Source organism: Lissotriton vulgaris, chromosome 7 (genome assembly GCF_964263255.1).
Source record: "Lissotriton vulgaris chromosome 7, aLisVul1.2, whole genome shotgun sequence".
Lineage (NCBI taxonomy): Eukaryota > Metazoa > Chordata > Amphibia > Caudata > Salamandridae > Lissotriton > Lissotriton vulgaris.
Window position 1 is genome coordinate 1,260,388,497 of NC_141695.1, and position 19,658 is coordinate 1,260,408,154.

Genomic DNA, 19,658 nt, shown 5'->3' on the forward strand with positions numbered 1-19,658 from the left:
GGGTGACGTTTAAGTGGAATTGTCTATGTGTTCAGGGTTTTCTGTGGCCAGATTTATGTGTTGTGGCTAAGGAGACCTTCTGTTGTACATTACATGGGGGTAGGTGTATATGATGTGAATTGGTTAGTGGCAGGTAAATGCATTGTGTGTTTGGGCCAAGGCGAAGAGTTGTGAATTATGTAGGATCAGGTTCATCCTTCATGACATGGGATATCTGGGTGCAGGCTTGTGTGTTATTGTTTGATGTGTATATGAGCTGGCTGAGGAGGGCTCTGTGTCTAGAAAAGTTTCGGTTAACAAACTGGTTAAACATCTGTTTTATGATATTATTGTGTACCAGGTCAATGTGTGGTGATTTACTTAACTGGCATGGCTTTTGGCTGTATATTAACTGAAGAATAGAGCACTATGCCGAGAGTTACATGAAGTCTGTGTTCCTTGAGTTTGTTGTATGCAGGTCTCTGTCTCATGAATTTGAAGGCTCTGAACAGCCAGTTCATTTTGCTTAGTTTTGCGAAAGACTTGCTTTGTTCTGTTTAGTATTTTTAGGTGGGCTAGTTGTGTCATCACACCTCACTTACCAGGCTTCTCTAGATGCTCCAGACCAGGTTTCGGATTCTGCCACACAGACAGCACATCAAGGTCCAACGCTTCCACCCGGTCCACCCGCTGACCTGGCGAGCCTGGGCACAGATACCCGAGGTCTGTATGGCCAACTGTTGCAATGGTCGGGAGAGGATAACCTCTGGTTACTGGTGTCCTGTGCATGCCTAGAGGAGTACAGGGCATTCATTAATGCAGACTTCTCAACTACTGTCCTAACAAAATCTATCAGCATTTAGGGAAAAGGGAAATTGTTTAGGGAAGAGCAATGAAGTTTGTGAGAGTAGATTTAAAGAAGGGCATCCACACTGTTCCATACTCATCCTCTCAGAGACAGTGAGGAATGGCCACAGAAATCTGTGTGGAAGTTGTTCTTTGTAACATCTTCCTATATCACATTGCAAGGAGACTGAATGACACAATTTGTCTTTTCCTGACATCCTGAAAACAGAAATTGATGGAGGGAATTGTTTCGATATTCTGTACTCCAGGCAGAATCCCATTACACAACTTTTGCTCACTGTTCCATGGAGTCCCTGTCTGTAATGGCACAAAGAGCCAAATAGCAATGGCATTGAATGCTGCCTGAGAAATTGCCAATCCCTCAAGTTATTTCAAGTATTTCCATCCAATACTTTTTTCTATTCTCAGTGTTCACGACATACACTAGGATCCTCGATTTGGACACTCTACATGGACGAGATGGATCACTGAAATAATATCGAGGGACAAAATATCGACTTGCAAAAATATCGTGGACAAAATATCGACAGTCAAAATATCAAGTTTGTATCTACAAACAGGTAAGTATAAAAATATTGAGTACAAAATATCGTTTAAAATAATATAGTTGTAAAAAATATCGACTTTATTAAAAACAGTGTTAAATTAAATTAATATTCAAATTTAATTACTTAAATTAACTTATAATAATTAAATAATAAATGAAAATAATAAAAATAATTTTTTACAATCTTATTTGTTAAAACATATATATATATAGTAACATACTATAATTAAATAAGATACTATTATATTACCGTACGATACCAGAAGTGTAAAAAATACTATTCCCACTCCAAAGAGTGCAAGCGTAGGGAAAGCATTGGATAGCGTAGGGGTTAAAATTACTATTCCCACTCCAGTGGGTGCAACAGTAGGGAAAACTGACCCTGAACCCAAAAAATACCCCTTTACCCAAGAACTGAAAACTGACCCTGAACCCTAAAAATACCCCTTTACCCAAAAACTGAAAACTGACCCTGAACCCCAAAAATACCCCTTTACCCAAAAACTGAAAACTGACCCTGAACCCTAAAAATACCCCTTTACCCAAAAACTGAAAACTGACCCTGAACCCTAAAAATACCCCTTTACCCAAAAAACCAAAACTGACCCTGAACCCTAAAAATACCCCTTTACGCAAAAACCCAAAACTGACCCTGAACCCTAAAAATACTCCTTTATCCAAAATTAATTAATATTATTTAATTACCAATTAATTATTAATTAACAATAACAATAAAGTAAATATATTAGCACATTAGCTGTAATTAATTTAATTTAATAATTATTATTATTTTTCCCAATTAATTAATTAACAGTAACTAAAAATTATATATATAAATAAATTACTCTAATTAATATTATTTAATTACCAATTAATTACTAATAAAAATATGTACAAAATTATATTAATTAATTAACTAATTAATATGAATTAATTACCAATTAATTATTAATTAAAAATATTTACAAACATATATTAATTAATTATTTATTATTAAACTACTCCCCTCCCTTATCCCCTATTAACCCAACATCCCGCTTCTAAACATTAACTACAATTTATATTACTATTAATAAAAAAAAAAAATTAACCTTTTTTCTACATATTATCGATATTTTTTACTTTGACTATTTATTGATATTTTGTCTCGTCAAGTTTTTTTAAGTCGATATTTTTGTACTCAATATTTTTTTATCATTATTTTATTCGATATTTTGACCAACGATATTTTTGTTATCGATATTTTATTATTGTCGATATTTTTAACTCGATATTTTGTCCATTCGATATTTTGGAGTCAATATTTTGTCTGTGCACCGGACGAGATGAGCAGGGCTAGACTGACCATACAGGTACAGGGAAAAACTGGTAGTTTGGAGAACTAGGAAGAGGTCTGGCGCAGCGGCCCGGGCGACTGACTCTGGAACACCGGGGCTCACAATTCCATCCCCGGCACCAGAGGCAGGATAGCCCAGCACCATTTGACTCTGGGCAATAGCTCGCTTAATCTTCCAGACGACAGCAGCCCCTTGAAACTCTCAGGTACTTGTTCGCACATTACAAATACTGGATTTCATTTAAATTTCATTTCATGTCATAACAGTCTACTGCTTTCAGCTAGATGTGTTCAAGGACTATTTAAGGGAAAGTGAAAGAAATGCACAGGTACATTTCTGGCTTACGGTAGAAGCATCCCAGTACCTCAAGAATATAAGGAAGGAAGACAAATGTTATTGTGGTAGATAAAGCTTTTTGGTGTGTGGATGGAAATAAAGGGTCAAATTTCAAACTTGAAGGTACAAGGTGAGGAATGTCTGGAGACTGACATAACCATGAAACAACAGTCATAAAGGGTGGATCCCTAGAGCAGCCCCCAGTGATGATTGTTGGTCCTGTGTAGATGTGGACGCTCCTTGGGATGGGTCACAACCATTGTATTGTATTTTACAGTAATTGCATTTATATAGCACTTACTACCCTTGGCGAGGCGTCAAAGAACTTTTTCGGTGAGTAGCACACTACTCCGGAACCCATAAAGGATTAGTGCTGAATTAGTATGGTGAGAGATGAACGTAATTTGAGTGGTAGATATGTTAGTCAGTTGTTAGGATTGAGAAGGGTAGTGAAGATATAAAAGAGGGAAAAAGGGTTGCATTTATATAATGCTTGCTACTCCTGGTGGGGTTGTTGAAGTGCTTTTTTGGCGAGTGGCATGCTACTCCGGAATCTAAAAAGTATTAGTCGTGAATTAGTATTGTATCTGATTGTGGATCTATGAAATACCTCCAACAATAAAAATACCCAAATGATGAGTACTACAATCTAGTTTGATTCATTTTACTAAACACGGGCAAAGAACGCAGGAAGAGCACTCCGTATCTCCTAACGCTTGAGTCATTTGTATGAGGACATATAGTGATAATGTATCACTCTCATGGGACCAATATATTGGGCTGCTCTTGTATAGTTATCTATGGAAAAGGACTTAAAGTGCAACCTAACACCACTTTGTTAGCCTTGTACCAGAATGATCAAAGAAATTTAGATTTTTCTTAGATCAATTAGTTAAAAGCACGTAACCACGAAAATGAATCTAGTAGGAACAACATGAAAAGTGCAAACATTCAATTCCCACGGGTGTTGAAGACAGAGTGACGACAGTAGCTGACTAGCCTTCCTAATCGGCATTTAGACCCCGCAGCTCCACAGGGAATAGCCTTGTGTAGAACATGGCCAGTTCGGTCCTGCTTAAAATTCCCAGTCCAAGGCAATGGTCAAAATAATTACATTTGTAAGAAAGACATTTAGAGATAACCAGATTTTTCTTAGATCAGCTAATTAAAATCAGATGATCAAGAGCAATAATCTCACAGGACAACATAAAAAGTGCACTAAACAAAATATATTCTGTAAAAGCATGCAGAATACAACTGTTTGGCTTTAAAAGAAAACGTACTTTGGATGCCTGAAGCAATACAGTATTGGTGAATATCACCACCTGAAATAGTATACAGATTTCTAAATTGTACGCAATTACAATTTTTTCCTAAAAAGTAGTAAAACAACAAACAAGAGCCATCTTGCTTATTTCTCCAGCTTATGCCTTCATCAGCATATATGTTCACTATTTAATTAATATCACAGTACCAGAAACTCAATATTTCTTACCATTGTAGCCTGGAGAACAACCCGGTTGCCCACCATGAAGCACTCTGCTAACTCCAACTCCTCTCACCCCCAGATGAAGGCTGGATATAGGTGGGCCGTAACGCGTTTCTCCGTAGGATGTCATCCCCCTGCAACTAGAAACATACACAGATCTCATGCGATCGGCCTGCTCACATTGGTCGTGTTACATCGTCATGTTAACAAGTAAGGCCCTGGTTGGCGCTCTACTTTACGCATCAGCGATACGAAAAAAAAGTTACCTGAAAGTTTTCTCGTGTTCACCTTAACTTACCTATGCTGCAAATGGGCCCAAAGCTATTAAATACATTTGGACATCTGAGGCCTTTGTGAGACTGAGTTCATAGGTCAAATGTAGGTTGTGGGCATGCACATGTCAATATGCGAGACTATTATTGGCAGGTTCTCTGATAGTTCGAAAGAGGAGATTCTGTGGTATTTAACTTAACAAGCATCATGCCAGAGGGTATGCAGCCGGTAGAGTTGGCAGAGGAAACATTGGTAGTAGAGTTAGTAAGAAAGAGAATATTTGTGGCAGAAGAAAGGTGGTAGGAGTGCGTGTCAATGAAAATTAAACACTGGTATCAAGATACTTGGGTGATGGGGGACACGCTCACGGATTATAGCACCTTAGTGGCAAAGCAAAAATCATCTGAGCATTGCAAAGAAAATCTTAAAACTCTTCCTGCAAAACACTACAAACTCCAAAACCAAACAATACAATCTTTATTAATAAAATTCGAGAAACATGCCTACAAAGCACTGCGAAAAATACTACAAAGAATCGGCTTGTTGAACTTGCGAACTACACAGAAAATCCTACAATCAAAAACACTCTACACAAAACCATGGAAACGCTGCCCAGAAAAATATACAGTTTATGCATAGAAAGTACAGTAAATTATATGTAAAACGACCATCTCTACAGCACAGAAAATCAACTCTGCAAATGAACCCTAAAACAAAGCATACAACTTATTATAGAAAACACTCCAATCTTTCCATGCCAAATTTATACACTCTGCTAACAAAGTTGATTCATATGAAATTCTAAAAACTTGACTTAGCCAACCAACAAACTATGTAAAAAAACATCCAATATAAAAAAACAACGTTGCCCATAAAAATACTAAAATAAACTTTAAATAAAACAAGCTACATAGAAAGTCTACAAAGAATTGTACAAACATGTTGTATCCTTCCTATTAAGCCAAATAAATTCAGCACTGAAACAACAATCTGTCTATCAAACTATCATACAATGGCATATAAAAAACAACAAACTATAAAATAAAAGATACTCCACAAAATATATCAAGTACGATCTATAAATCCTGAAATGTTGCCATTAAAATGTATACATTACCCATCAAATCAAAACACTACTCACATAAAATTATTATAACCTGCCAACAAATTAACACTTAGATTTTTCCCATAGAACACCATTTGCTGGCCATAGAACCAGCAAATTCGGTGTACCACGAGACTGCCAAGAAAAACACAAAAGAACCAACTGAGAAAACAATTCATTTTCCAACGAAACCATAAAACCTTCCCATATTTCCTACAGACTACCCATAAAAATGAAATCCCTCTCCCTATAAAACGCATTTTGTCAATAAAATCGACACACCAGTCCTACAAACCTAGCACACTGTCCCTGTAAAACCAACACACAGTCTCTCCAAAACCAGAAAACATGTAAAATAAAACGCACATAGTCAGCTGATTAGCCAACAAAATATGCGGTATGAAGCCATTAAGCCCTGCCAATCATTCAATATACAACCAATAAAACAACACAGTTTCTCTTTAAACTTAACACACTGCCCATAAAACCAAAAACACTGCCCATGAAACTTATAAATTCACCATATTAAACCAAGAGGCTTTACACCAACAATGAACAAATGTCATTCATAAAATCAACAAACGGCCCATAAAACCAACTCATTCTGCTGGCGAAGATAACAAATGCTCCTTGGTAAATAAACATACTCTACCCATACAACTATTTAACATTACACATCAAACAACATGGTCTGTGAACAAAATGAACTAATCACACTCACAAAACCCAAAAACTCAGACTAAAAGCAGTCCATAAATTCAACAAATCCAGAAGTAAAGCCCATCTAGGTCTGAAAAGGCCAGCACAGAAAGATAAGCCCTGAGTAAACTTTTGTAATATGTGTAGTGCATTCATTTAAAATGCTCCAATCCACAAGTGATACCTACTTGATATATTCTCAGAGAAACAGAAACATGAGCAAAACACATGTCCGCTGCAAGCTGCCTCCTGATGAGAGCCCCGGCATTTATTTTTTTTTTACAAATTAACCACTGACAATACTGTTAAACATAGTTTAGAAATTCCCTGCCTATCACACACATACATACACCTTCACAAACCCAGGACAAGTGTATTATGGTAAAAGATTATCAAGGGTAGAATATTCATGAACAAAATATTGAAAGGTACTTGCATATACAGAACTATAGATTTGCTATGCCTAATTTCACGTTTACATACCTTGAAGATATATATTGCCAATCTTTGTATATGTAGAGTTAGGTATAGAAAATCTGGACTTACTTACCTGGCTATACATTATTCTCCCTATTTTGCCTTCAATATTGAATCCCATTGATTTTCTGGTATTGATGATCAGGGTGAAAACCACTGGAAAGTCGCAGTGCTCTATTTCTTTCAGGGCGGCCTCCGGTAACAGAATTCACTCAAAATTAACCTCAAAAGCCCCAGTGACTCAAGGACAGTCTCGCTCAATGTCAGGAAAGTTCACTCAAAATTCACCTTTACTTCATTGGCTTCAAAGTTCTCAACTTTTTATGTTCACATATATTCTTGGTATTGAGTCACTCCAAGTGCCACTCATTCATGCCCTTGAATAGTTTCCAATTGGCGGGCAGGGGGAACAGTCAGAGTCGCTTGGCATTCTAATTTGTTCTGCTCCCCATAGATGCTGTGGCTGCCTCATTGGACAATCAGTGAATTGCGGAATCCTGGGTGACCCTGAATTTGGCAGATATTGTGCAGAGTGTTGGATGTCGTCTGTGTCAGTGACTTGGATACTGATCCACCATCAGAGATTTACTATGTGTTCGCAATGACTCAAAACAATGTCAATCGCATTGCAGGTCAGCTTTCGAACACTATTGTTTTAGAACCAAAAGTTGACCCTTGCTCATTGCCAAACTAATTTGTTTCATGAAGGAATAACCCTCTGCTAATTCCTTCAAAATGGAGCATGTCTAGAGTGGATTTAGAAACTCTCTGCAACCAGCCTTAGTGACATAGGAACAGGGTAAGTGAGTCCACAGGCGCATGGCCAGATCTAGATGGTCAACTGGAGGAACTTTCACCATACTTGACCTCCCCAGTTATGCCAAGGTTCTGGACAATAGCCATCCAATGAGGACATTGGACTGGACCAAGTAGTTGCTCTCAGTGAGTGTGTTTCACAGGTTTGACCACACTTCTGTCCAGAGCTACTTTGCCAAAGCGCGTAGGAGTTCCACAATTGCGCCTGTTAGAAAGTGGATCGTTAGTTGGAGTGGATTGTACACTCTGGCACTTATCTAAGGGCCCCCAGGACCTTAGGTCCAGCCCGTACAGTTATGCACCCAGGTCACAGCAAACAGGTGAAGTCCTTTTTCTGGCTTCCACGAGTACAGCAGTGTTCTGAAGAGGGTACAGGGGTTCCACATCTAAACACAGGGGAAGCCTATGGGTGGGGAAAACTCGGTCCACTCCATAATCAATAGGGTAAAAGCTCAAAGGGGTGACCCTACCCATTTCTTTCAGCACTGTCTGTGTGTTCCACAGTGAACTAGCCCAAAATGCCTGGCTCTACCTAAAACTAACATGGCAAAACCCTTTTTCCCCTATTTAGAGCTCCCTGTGCTCACCCAGAGACGTGACCAAGAAAATGATCACATCCCCTCGTGTGGTCACTCAAAACTGATTCTAGGGGCTGCTCCTCTCCCACTGGGATTGGTGTCTGGCTAGCTAGCAGGACAATAGAGGGGTGCAGGGCCAGGTGTTATCTTTATCTGCCTGTTCCAGGGTAGGCATCCTCTGAAGTTAATTAAGCACCTGGGCACAGCTCAGCTGGCTATCATGTCAGAGGAAGGTCAACCCCTTTTTCTTTGCTCAGCTCTGGGAGCTACTTCACACACTCAATGTGCCATTCATCTCCAGGCTGACACTTAACACTGGCAGAAAGGAACATTTGGCTCAGGCAGGAAAATGATAGCTGTCTGAAGTGTCACTTAAATTACTGTTAAAATGAGTCATTGAATCATTTTTCTAGCTACTCCCAAATTAAGTTAAGTATTATACGGTGAAATCATGTAACCCAGTGTTTCCTATGAAAGAGCTAGCTATGCCACAGTGAAAAACAACTTTGGAGGTTTTCACTTTTAGGAAATGTAAACATAAAATATACATGTACTAGGTTTTACGTACCATGAACCATGCGCTACGGGCATTTAAGGCCTACCTTAGGTGTGTCTTATAAGCATTAAAAAGTAAGGTTTAGGCCTGGCAAAAGGTATCTTTTACCAGGTTAAACTGGCAACTTTAAAACTGAACATCAAGTCTGAAAGGACAGGTCTGGAAACATGCTTCATATTGTCATTTGAGTGGCGGTACAAAATGTGCTGCAGTCCAGTAGTAACATTTACCTTAAAGACAATGTGTGCACCTTTGTACAATATACTAGGCACTTATAGGTAATCTAAATATATCAATCAGGAGTGCAGTCAATTTTGACATGCTTTTAGGGGTCAGAGCACGTACACTGGGCACTAGATAGCAGTGGGGACGGCAAGGCAAAAAGGGGCATTTTCCCATTCAGTCCCCCTAGGCAGAGACTGGCACCTTATTCACTGTCTTATGGAATAGATTCCTACCACCCTCAGGGATCACCAGCTTACATGTTGGGTCCACTTTCCAGCTAAAGGCTATTAGGGCCACTTCTGGATAATCCTTCATCAAAAGTATACTAGTCACTCTTCTGGAGTGCCCGCCAGTATTAGCTTAGTGGTGAGGCATGAGAAATCCTTTATTCGGTGTCCTGGCTGTTGCAGTCAAAACGCCTACTCTTCTCAAATAGTTTCCTTCTCCCTGGGTTCCTCCTTTCCGGCTTGTCAGGAATGTGTTGGGTCTCTTTCCCCTTCTCAGAAGTTTGGGCCCGAAGGAGTTTTCATTTTGAGGATTTTGCTCTCTTCATTTCCCTTGTGTGGGCCTGCCCCCCCTTTCTTGGAATTACTCCCTGGGATCATTTTGGCACCCTAATGCGTACCCACACATCAATTGCCCTTCCAGGTTTTCTGGGGTCAGTCAGCTTGGTGTCCACTAGATGCTGGTCTGATTCTGAAGAACATCTACTCAAGATGTGCTCTGACATAATCAAAATGTATATACCATCTTAAGTGCCAACCATGTTGCCCTTCCACCAGCCCTCCAGTGCTTTTAATTTGATGTCCACAAAACCTGCTCAACTTTGCTGTGATTCTTTGTGTGTCCCACAGAATTTGTTCCTATACTCTTCAACTGTGAGGAAGCGCAATTGGATACGAGGTCCAGCTATGTCCCAGTCAAAGAGTTACCTTCTGGCTTAGAGATTATTCTGGTTAAAAAGAGTTGTCGATGAGTCATCATCTGGGAAAGCTGCAAACTGGATTCGAAAATGTGATTGATGATGGCGCATTGCTGAAAAGCTTGGTCCCAGTGCAGTCATTAAAGCAGGAGGGAAAGTTCCAAGCAGGCAAAATTTGCATCTGTGCCCAAGAAGGCCTTAACGTTGATGGGGTGCTGTTTGCCATCAGTCCCCATGAAGCCCTTGTCATTCAGACTTAGAAACGTTTCTGGTCGTCAGATCTCCTCAGTGGGACAAACCAGCAAGTTAAATACACCTAGTGATCCAATGTCGATGGCTTCGGCTCAATGGCAGTCCAAGTCTTCCCCAGATTCTTCAGAGAAAAAGTTGGCAAAAAGTGTCTAAGTCCCAGCTTTTGCAGTTCAGGCAGGAGGAGTACACTCTGACACTTATTTCAGGGCACAAGTACCTTAGGGAGACCACTTTGGGGTCAGAGCTCACTCCATTTAAAGCCACCAGGAGGATCCAGGGCAGATCCAATTGGAACTGGAGACCACTTTGGGGTCAGAGCTCACTCCATTTATAGCCACCAGCAGGATCCAGGGCAGATCCAATTGGAACTGGTCAGTTGGGCCCCTAAGGAAAGTGGTCTTTCTGCAGCTTTTGTGATCCTGTAGTTAAGGCAACTGACCCTAGAAGTATACTTCTAAGTCAAGTCCTGTGTGCAAATGGGAGCTAGCCCACCCTTTAGGGTTTTCCTCACAGGTCACAACAGTAAGTGCAATCCTTCTTCTGTCTTCCACAGAACCAGCAGTGTTCTGAAGAGGGTACTAGAGCTGCCCAATGTATGCCCAGTGCAGCCTTTGGATAGGGGAAACTCCTGGCAACTCCCTACCCAATAGGTTTGAAGTACCCAGGGGTGTCCCTACCCACTTTTGCAGTACTCCCTGAGTGTTTTACTTTAAACTATCCTTCTCTACGTAAAATCAGCATGGCAGAACCTTTAGTCCCCTATTCAGAGCTCCTTGTGCTCACCCAGACGGATGGCTAGGGAAATGAGAAAACCCTCAAAACCATTTCTCTGTGAAGCTTCTCCCTAACTGGGATTTGTGCCTGACTGGCTAGCAGGACAATAGACAGGGCTGGCCCAGGTGTGATCTGCATCTGCCAGGATAGGCATCCTTCGAAGTTAATTGAGTTCCTGAGCACAGCCCAGATGGATATTCTATCAGGGAAAGGTCAGCCCCTCTCCCTTTGTCTCAGTTCTGGCAGTCACTTCACACCTACTTAAGGTGCCAGTCAGATGCTGAGTGACACAGAATACTGATAGAAAGGCACATTCGGCTCGCGCAGGAAAATCACAACTTTCTACAACTGTCATTTTCAAAATAGTCATGTAAAATCAGAAAAGACCTTAAAGCTGGGTTTTACATTACTAATAAAATGAGTCATTGAATCACTATTCTAGCTTCTCCCTAATTGAAGCTAAGCAATATAAGGTGTTGTAATGAAACCCTGCGCTTTCCTATGGGAGAGCCAGCCTTGCCACAGAGAAAAACAGTTTTGTAGTTTTTTCACTGTTAGGGCATGTAAAATATAAAATAAACATGCCCTACATTTTAAATACTATGCACCCTGCCCTACAGGCATTTAGGGCCCACCTTAGAGGTGACTTATAAGTATTAAAAAGGAAGGTGTAGGCCTGACAAAAAGTTTATTTTGCCAGGTTGAAATGGCAGTTTTAAAACTGCACACCCAGTCCGCAGGAAGAGACCTAGATACATTGTTGCTACAGTGGTGGCATGAGATGTGCTGACGTACTAGTGACATTTAACTTACAGGCCCTGAATACATTTTTGCACCAGATACTCGGGTCTTAAAGTTCTTGACATGTTTTTAGGTGTCAGAGCACATACACTGGGCAGCAGCATCCCAGTATGCAGAGTCCAAAAACCAAGAATAAAATGTAGCAACAAGTGGGGGTAGTTACATAAAATGGGGCAAAAAGGGGTATTTTCCTACAGCTTCCAAAAAAGCAGGCCTTTTGGCTTCAGTTCAATCCCTTAGATCCTAACAGCATTGCATTGTGTCTAGGCTCAAACGTTTTAGGACAATTCTTGGGGGTCATAAAGACCAATAAAGAACTCATAGTTTATCTATCATGTATATCCGTAAATACATCTGACTGAAGCCAAGATGAGAGGACGCCAACATCAGATATGCTCATGAACAGCATTGCATTATATGACAGGACAGAATGAACAAGGGTGTTGGCTGCTGTAGCATTTATATAGTACTTTCCACCCCTGACAAGGCAAGGAAGTGCTTTGTTTATGAAAAGCATAGTGCACATATAATATTTACAGCATTAAATACTTTGTCATGCATATGGACGTATAGTGGGACTGGACATGTGTTTTATCACGCAGTTATCATGCAGTTTGTAAGGAGCCTGTCATATAATGTGTCATCTAATCTGTGATATAAAATACTTACAAACTGTCCTAAAGTGGTTTTGGGATTGGTAATGCAGGTGATCGCACATACAGTTGTGTAGTGGTCAAGGAAACAGTCATGCGGGTGGTGAGGCCTGTGGTTATGCTAGCGTTCAAGTATGAGTTGATGTAAGCAGTGTGTGTGTATGTGTGTGTCTGTGTATAGATAGATAGATAGATAGATAGATAGATAGATAGATAGATAGATAGATAGATAGATAGATAGATAGATAGATAGATAGATAGATAGATAGATAGATAGATAGATAGATAGATAGATAGATAGATAATCAGTAAGGGGATATGGAATACTCTGCAAATCTACATTCACAGATAACAGGAGGAAAAGTAGAAGGGAAATCGTGCCCATGGGATTTTCCTTGCCAGAACCAATGAACAGTGCTTTTTCTAGAATTTTGCCAAATCAACAATTCTCTTTCAAGTCAGGAAAGTGTGGAGAATGTATTGATTTATGGTGACCAGCTTTGTCACTTCTTTGAAGTGGTGTTCACAAGTGCATGGCAAAGAACTTTCTTTTTGTTGAGCTGTATATATAAATTGTATCTGTTTTCATATAATTGCAGTCGGTTATGTGCATTTGTGGGTATGTTAGTGTCAACCGCCTTAATAGGCCAAATGGCCAAAACATTTAAAGAAGGTAGCTAGGCAGAGGCTCCATCATGTGTTGTCTCAGGAAAAACATACTGTTTTCAGGAGCAAGCTCCTCGCAGTAGTTCTACTGGTAAACCACAGTGCCACCCTCAAGCAACCCCAACAATTTCACCTACACAGAGTTTTCTTTAGAGGGAGGAAAGTAAGCGGGTCCAGTCTGCAAATAGGGTACCACTTGGACAGTGTTTGATCAAGAGATCTGCTTTGTGTTTCCTGCTGGGTAAAAGTTCTCAACCTAGAGAAGGAACAAAGAGAAGGAATAAATCAGATTATTTTATTTATAAGTCAACAGCATGATTGCTCATTCACAAGACTCCTAGACTACCATCACTTGCTAAACCTGGCCATCCCATAAGAGCTGTCAGTTTTCCAAAGGAAATAAACAAATACATATTCTCATACAATGCCAAGATTTCCAAAAACAACCATCATCATCATCATTAATTCTTTATTTCGGTTAAGTAACCATAAAAGAATACAATACAATATTAAAAACATCAACATATACATCGTGTACTGGTAATCCGAAGAAAAGCTGTTTAAGATATGCATATATACTTCAGCATTTGAATATGTAAAAGAATTGGCTAATAACAGTTTAAAGAGAGTTAAGAATTCTTCCAAAAACAACCACTGCGTTGGGGAGAGAATAGATTAGCTGGTTTTCATGATGACCATTGACTGGGAAACCTGAGCTGTAAATCTGATACAGACTCTGGAATCTTCAAAAAGAGACTCAAAAGATGCAGGTAACCAAGGAAATCCAGAGACCTAAGAGCTGAAGGGGATGAAGGGGAGCCAAGAGACAGCAGAGTTCCAAGAGGCAAGGTAACCCTGAAAGCCCAGAAGAAATGAAAGAACCAAAATATGCAAGAGGACCACAACAACTGAGGAATGAGACACAAGAGGGGTATCCACGATATCCGACAAATGTAGGGAATCCATGACATCAAAAATAACCATGGAACCCAAGAAACAAAAGGAGGGTGTAGGGGATACAAAGAACTGTAGATTCAGGGGATACAGGGTATTAGGGGAACCTAAGAAAGGAAGGTGGACCAGGAGATCCAACAGACAGAGGGGATGTCAGAGACCATAGGGGATCAAGGAAAGATGCAGTTTGAGGGGGACCCAAGACATATTGGGATATCTCAAAAACCCATGTTATGCGAAGACCCAAGAGCAGCAAGTGACAGAGGAGAACCGCGCAATGCAGGAACGCCAGGCAGGAGACCCAGGAGATAAAGGGATCCAAGATATCCAAGAGATACAAGGAACCTAAGAGACAAAGGGAATCTGCAGGGGATCAAGAAGGCTCAAGATAAACAGGAGACCCAGGAATTACAGGGAGCCAAGATACAGATAGGATAAGGAGACCCAGGAGATGCAATGGATCCAGGACACCCAGAATTTGACAGGGACATAAGCGACACAGGGGATCCAGCAGACCCAAGATTTCAGGTGGCTTGAGCTTTGCAGGTGAAACGGGAGACCCAAGAGATTCCGGGTATCGAAGAGAACCAAGATAAGCAGAAATTAAAAAAACGCAAGAGATCCAGGGGATTCCTAAGATCAAGTGCTGGACATCCAGAAGACCCAATAGATGAAGGATACACAGGGTCACATGGGGTTCCTGAGAGGAGATTTGTGAGAGAAGGAGATGAAGATCTATAAGATTATGAAATACCATAGAGCCAAGAGATACACATAAGAAGAGGGGCTGTAGGGAACAAAGGTCGGTAAATAATGCAAAGAGTCACAAGTCAGCCAACCTGTCATAATCGCCGTTTTGAAACCAGTTTGCTGATTTGTATAAAGCAGAATATTATAGAAAAGCAGGAAGACCTGCTCTAAGCACAGTGTGTTGTGTTACCAGCATCATATATGCCACTTTTGGCATTTGAGTGGCAGAATAGAACTTCCAGTGCCCTTTTCAAACATACTCAGATTTTCATCAACTGGAGTGAATTTGTCCTGGCTATTGTTTTGTTACTGGCATTTGTATTACACACAATCTGCCAATGGTGTGGCATTGCTTCACATTCTATAGTCAACACTGGTTTGTCCAACATATTGCTTAACAATGTACAGGATTTCTTAAAATAGTGTACTATGTGTAAGGGGGAGTAATGCGCGTGCCAAACGATTTAGGCTTTTGTTTTGCTCTACTAGGGCAAACAGTTGTTTATTCCTGGCCTGAACAGACTGTTCTCTCGACAAGCATGGGCAACCAAGGATACAGCTTTGATGCAGGCGTGTGCATGTGGGGGTGTGATATATCTAAACTATTTGTTCCCAATGATTCAAAAATGTATGGTGCTGTGGTGAGAGGGGTGTGCTGTTTAAATGCAACATTGCCAGCTGTGTGCCTCTGTTGCATGTTGTGAGCATGAAGAAGTTTTGAAGTCTGGCTCGCGTGCCCTGTGTAAATGTGTGCAAATGAAAGCCTCAGTATAGCAAGATGCCCTGGTGAAAGGCGTCGCATGGCCCACTACCAGTAAACGTACATCTAAGGTGCATGGATGTGGAGAGTTCATCAATGAACTCCATCTGGAGGTAAACTAGTGCTTGGCGACAGTCGTAATTACAGCACCAAAACACACTGCAGCGATTCAATTGAAATGACAGAGCCCACTCTGCTCCGCCTCCGAAGCACTCACAGCAAATTACATGTGCATAACAGCTACCCCCAAAGGATCTGATCAAACCCAAAGACCCTCCTCCGGTGTGCATTCAGAATATCGACTCCAGAATATCAATGAGACACAATATTGACGACAAGACATAGAAAAAAAATGATAGGCTAGTCAGTCTTGAATTTCGATCCCTTCCACCACTTATACATGTACTCACGCAGCGCATATGTCTTTAAGGCAGGTGGCAGTGGCATTAAGAATAGTAAATCTATACTTCGCTATATGCAGGGCTAGAGTGGGTGGACGGCGTACCCCCACTTATTTTACCGGTTGGACGCCGTCCCCCCTACCAAACAGCTGGACTTCACTCTTTGGCCTCTCTGGGACGAGGTCGGAGCTCATAGCACGCTGCACACGTGCTGGCTTCGCAGATGCAATCGCATCTAAGGGGTGAGCAAGGGGAGGCAATGAGCCCGATGGTGCAAGCCACCTTTCGTGACGTCACTTCCAGTCGTGACGTCGCTTCCGGTGACAGCGTCCCCCTACTTCTTTTTGTAGGACTTGTGCCCTGGCTATATGCACTTCCCTTTTGATATTTTGTCCCTCGATATCCTTGCACCACAATATTCTGGGCTCGATATTCAGCAGGGCACTACCTTCCCACTCCCCGACACCTGCAATGCCATTAACAACCGAGGTGACACTGACAGACAGGTCCCTGCTCGAGTCACATTTGCTGTGGTCAGCAACACAGCCGCCCCACAGGCCCTGGCCCTGGGACTGGAGCAGGAGCTTAGCTTTCGGCACAGCGCACCGGAACCACCGTTGTGAGAGGTCCACTTTACCACCATTTTAGCTTTTTTTAAAAAAAACTAAATAATAGGTGGGTGGTGGCCAATTACCTTGCTTGCATACGGATATATGGCATTCTAGCTACGCCACTTGAATGGAGCCCCACGACGGAGTTGGTAGACGCCAAGGGACCTGTGACCTGCTCCGCCTTCCCCAGACTGCGTCACTAACCTCTGACGCACTGCGTGACCTGCACGTTACGTCACTCTCCGTACAGAGCCGATATGGTGCGTTTCTGCTCGGCATATCCTTACCTGGGAGAGCTTGTGCAGGCAGCCGTGTCCAGGACCCGGGAAGCACGGCCTCTTTCAGTCGCACTGTGAGGGGAGGGCTCGTGGGGGCATCTTTATACCCCAGAGGAAGGGCCGAAGTCTGAGGTGAGGGCGCATCCACGCCTCCATTTCAGTCTGGCCCCTGGAATCCGACGGAAGACATTTCTCAAGGTTAATGTCTAACCGCAGTCTTCAGTCGGTTGGGAAAAATGCAGGAGCACAGAGAAAAGAAACATAATCAGTCCTAGAGCAGGTAGGGCACATAATCAGTCCAAATAAAAACGACAGACACAGTAAGCAGGTCCAAGACCCAATTGTGCCCTCTAAATACAAATATCAGGTCCTACACTCAACTTTTCCCTCTGGGCAATCAGTCGTGAGTGACACCGAACTTCATTGTAGTCCCATATGTCAGGCCTGGCCCTGACCCGCTGTTCCCTTAAGGTACATTGTTTAAGCCTGGCACCCAACTGATTCCAGTGCTGACACCTAACTGCTCCACTACACACACACGTCAGGCCTGGCACCCAACTATTCACCCTAGGCACATCGGTGAAGCCTGACACCCATCAGCTCCCTCCGGATACAGATGTCAGGCCTGACACCCAAGTGCTCAATCTAGACACATGAGTCGCGCCTGACACCCAAATACATTGTAGACCGGACACCCAACTAATTCTTCTAGACTCGACACTCAACTAATCCCACTTCACACGTCAGAGCTCAGCTGGCTCCCAACTATTCACTCCAGACACATCGGTGGAACCTGACACCCAACTGCTCCCTCTTGACAGCTCATCTGGCCTGACATGCAACTGCTAAAGGTATACACATTGAAAAACAAGGGCCCAACTGCTAGGAAGTAAACATCCTCTGTCGAGGTCCATTCTGGGACTCACAGTAATCCATATGTAGGCCCCCATACCAAAGCAGATGCATTTCTACCAGGTTGTGCTAAATCCATATTTCCCTGCTGTCATAGGGAACGTCAGCGGTCAGTGGTCTGGTCAGATCCCACAGTCCTTGGGCCAAAATCACATATCCTCAAAAATCATAATTACAGGGAACTTTGGCCCTGCTACTGATGAGGAAGCTCTGGGGGGACCCTGGACATAGTTATGGGCAGATTCCATGGCTTCCCCTGGGCTGTAAATTCTGTGGGAAGTTGCACTGGACTAGGCGGGTTGGCGTCTGTGGAGGTCGGGAGACAGGAAGTTGACTCCCTCCTTCCGCCTCAGACACACACACGTTGTTCCAAGTTCCCACCAGCACATCGAAGGTATCCAATTCGCAGTGAAGCAGATTACTCTATGGAGAAATGGACGGATTTCCACAGTAAAGCTGAGACAGAGTCAGTCATACTCCAGCAAAGAGAAGGCCAGAACTTAACTTTGAGGGTCCTGGAGGAAAAGAGTGACAGACCACTTGTCGGAGACATTCAAATTATTGAAGGTTCCACAAAAAGTTGTATTGTCTTTGGAAATAATATATTCGAATTAGAGAGCACAAAATATGTTTTATGTATTTATCTTTTTTGTCTAGCTTAAATGTAGACTGGGTGGACGTCGGGGCGCTATACAACACGAACAATGGTACAAAATGTATCATTAATAATAATGAAAACAGTTGGCTCGGATGTTACTCTCAAAAAGGCCAAAAGAGCCAGGGATTAGAGGCCTGTATAATCATGTAATTGTAATACCCTAGAGGTTGTGTTTCTGTAGATTTCTTAAAGGAAGCATTCTGCAATTTTCGAGATTAACTGATAACAAAGTGGAGGAGTGTTCTTAGGAAAATGTGTGAGCTGTGCCACATTTGTGCATGTGAGGGCCACCTGGGCTTTCCTTGGGACCAGGACCTATTTTTCATCATCAGACATTGGCCACGAGAGAAAGGCTGAAAAGGGAGAAAGTAATAGTAAGAAAATACAGGAAAACAGAAACAAAGGGGAGAAAGTTTGAAAAAGAACCTGCAAGAGTGATAAAACGAAACAGGAAGTGTAGGGTGGTGGAAGAAAGAGGCTTGAGGTGGAATCAAGGCTAGGGAGCATATTTACAAGCCGCTAGCATCGCTATTTTTATGCTTCTGTGGCGCTGTATGCAGACCCATATTTTTAAGGCTGCGCTAAGCCACTTTGCATGGCTTAGCACAGCCTTGTAAATATGGTCCTTTGTAACACAGTTTTCTGCAGCTAAGTGGCGTGCAATGGGTGTTGCTGTGGGCATTCCCAGTAACACCCATTGCTTTATGACACTGCTCCATATTTACAAGGATCTGTAAATCTGAAGCAGTGCCAAAAACAAACGCCTTTCAAAAGGAGGAGTTAATGTGGCGCAACAAGGAGAAATACTTTTACATCTCCTTGTTTTTTGCTCTTTCAATGAGTGCTGCATTTTGAAGCACGCATAGAAGGAGCAAAATGCCATCAATGATTGTTTTTGTGCAGGAAGGTGTACCTTCCTGCGCAAGCACAATTATCCCTGCAACGCGGGTGCCCTCGCACCAAGGGTGCCTGTGTTGGCGCT

The 19,658-nt window shown here is 42.0% G+C and overlaps 1 protein-coding gene across 1 annotated transcript in view; it reads right to left on the reverse strand.

Annotated features, from left to right (window-relative positions):
* Window positions 1-17,182, reverse strand: part of SLC34A1 (solute carrier family 34 member 1) — a 168,859-nt gene extending 151,677 nt beyond the window's left edge. Inside the window, exons 1-4 of the mRNA XM_086931802.1 lie at window positions 17,116-17,182; window positions 13,490-13,608; window positions 4,562-4,695; window positions 582-770 (exon numbers count right to left, since the gene is read on the reverse strand). Of these exons, the coding sequence (XP_086787928.1) occupies window positions 582-770; window positions 4,562-4,685 (313 nt within the window). The 5' untranslated portion in view covers window positions 4,686-4,695; window positions 13,490-13,608; window positions 17,116-17,182. The remainder of the gene's footprint in view (window positions 1-581; window positions 771-4,561; window positions 4,696-13,489; window positions 13,609-17,115) is intronic.
* Window positions 17,183-19,658: the final 2,476 nt, after the last annotated feature.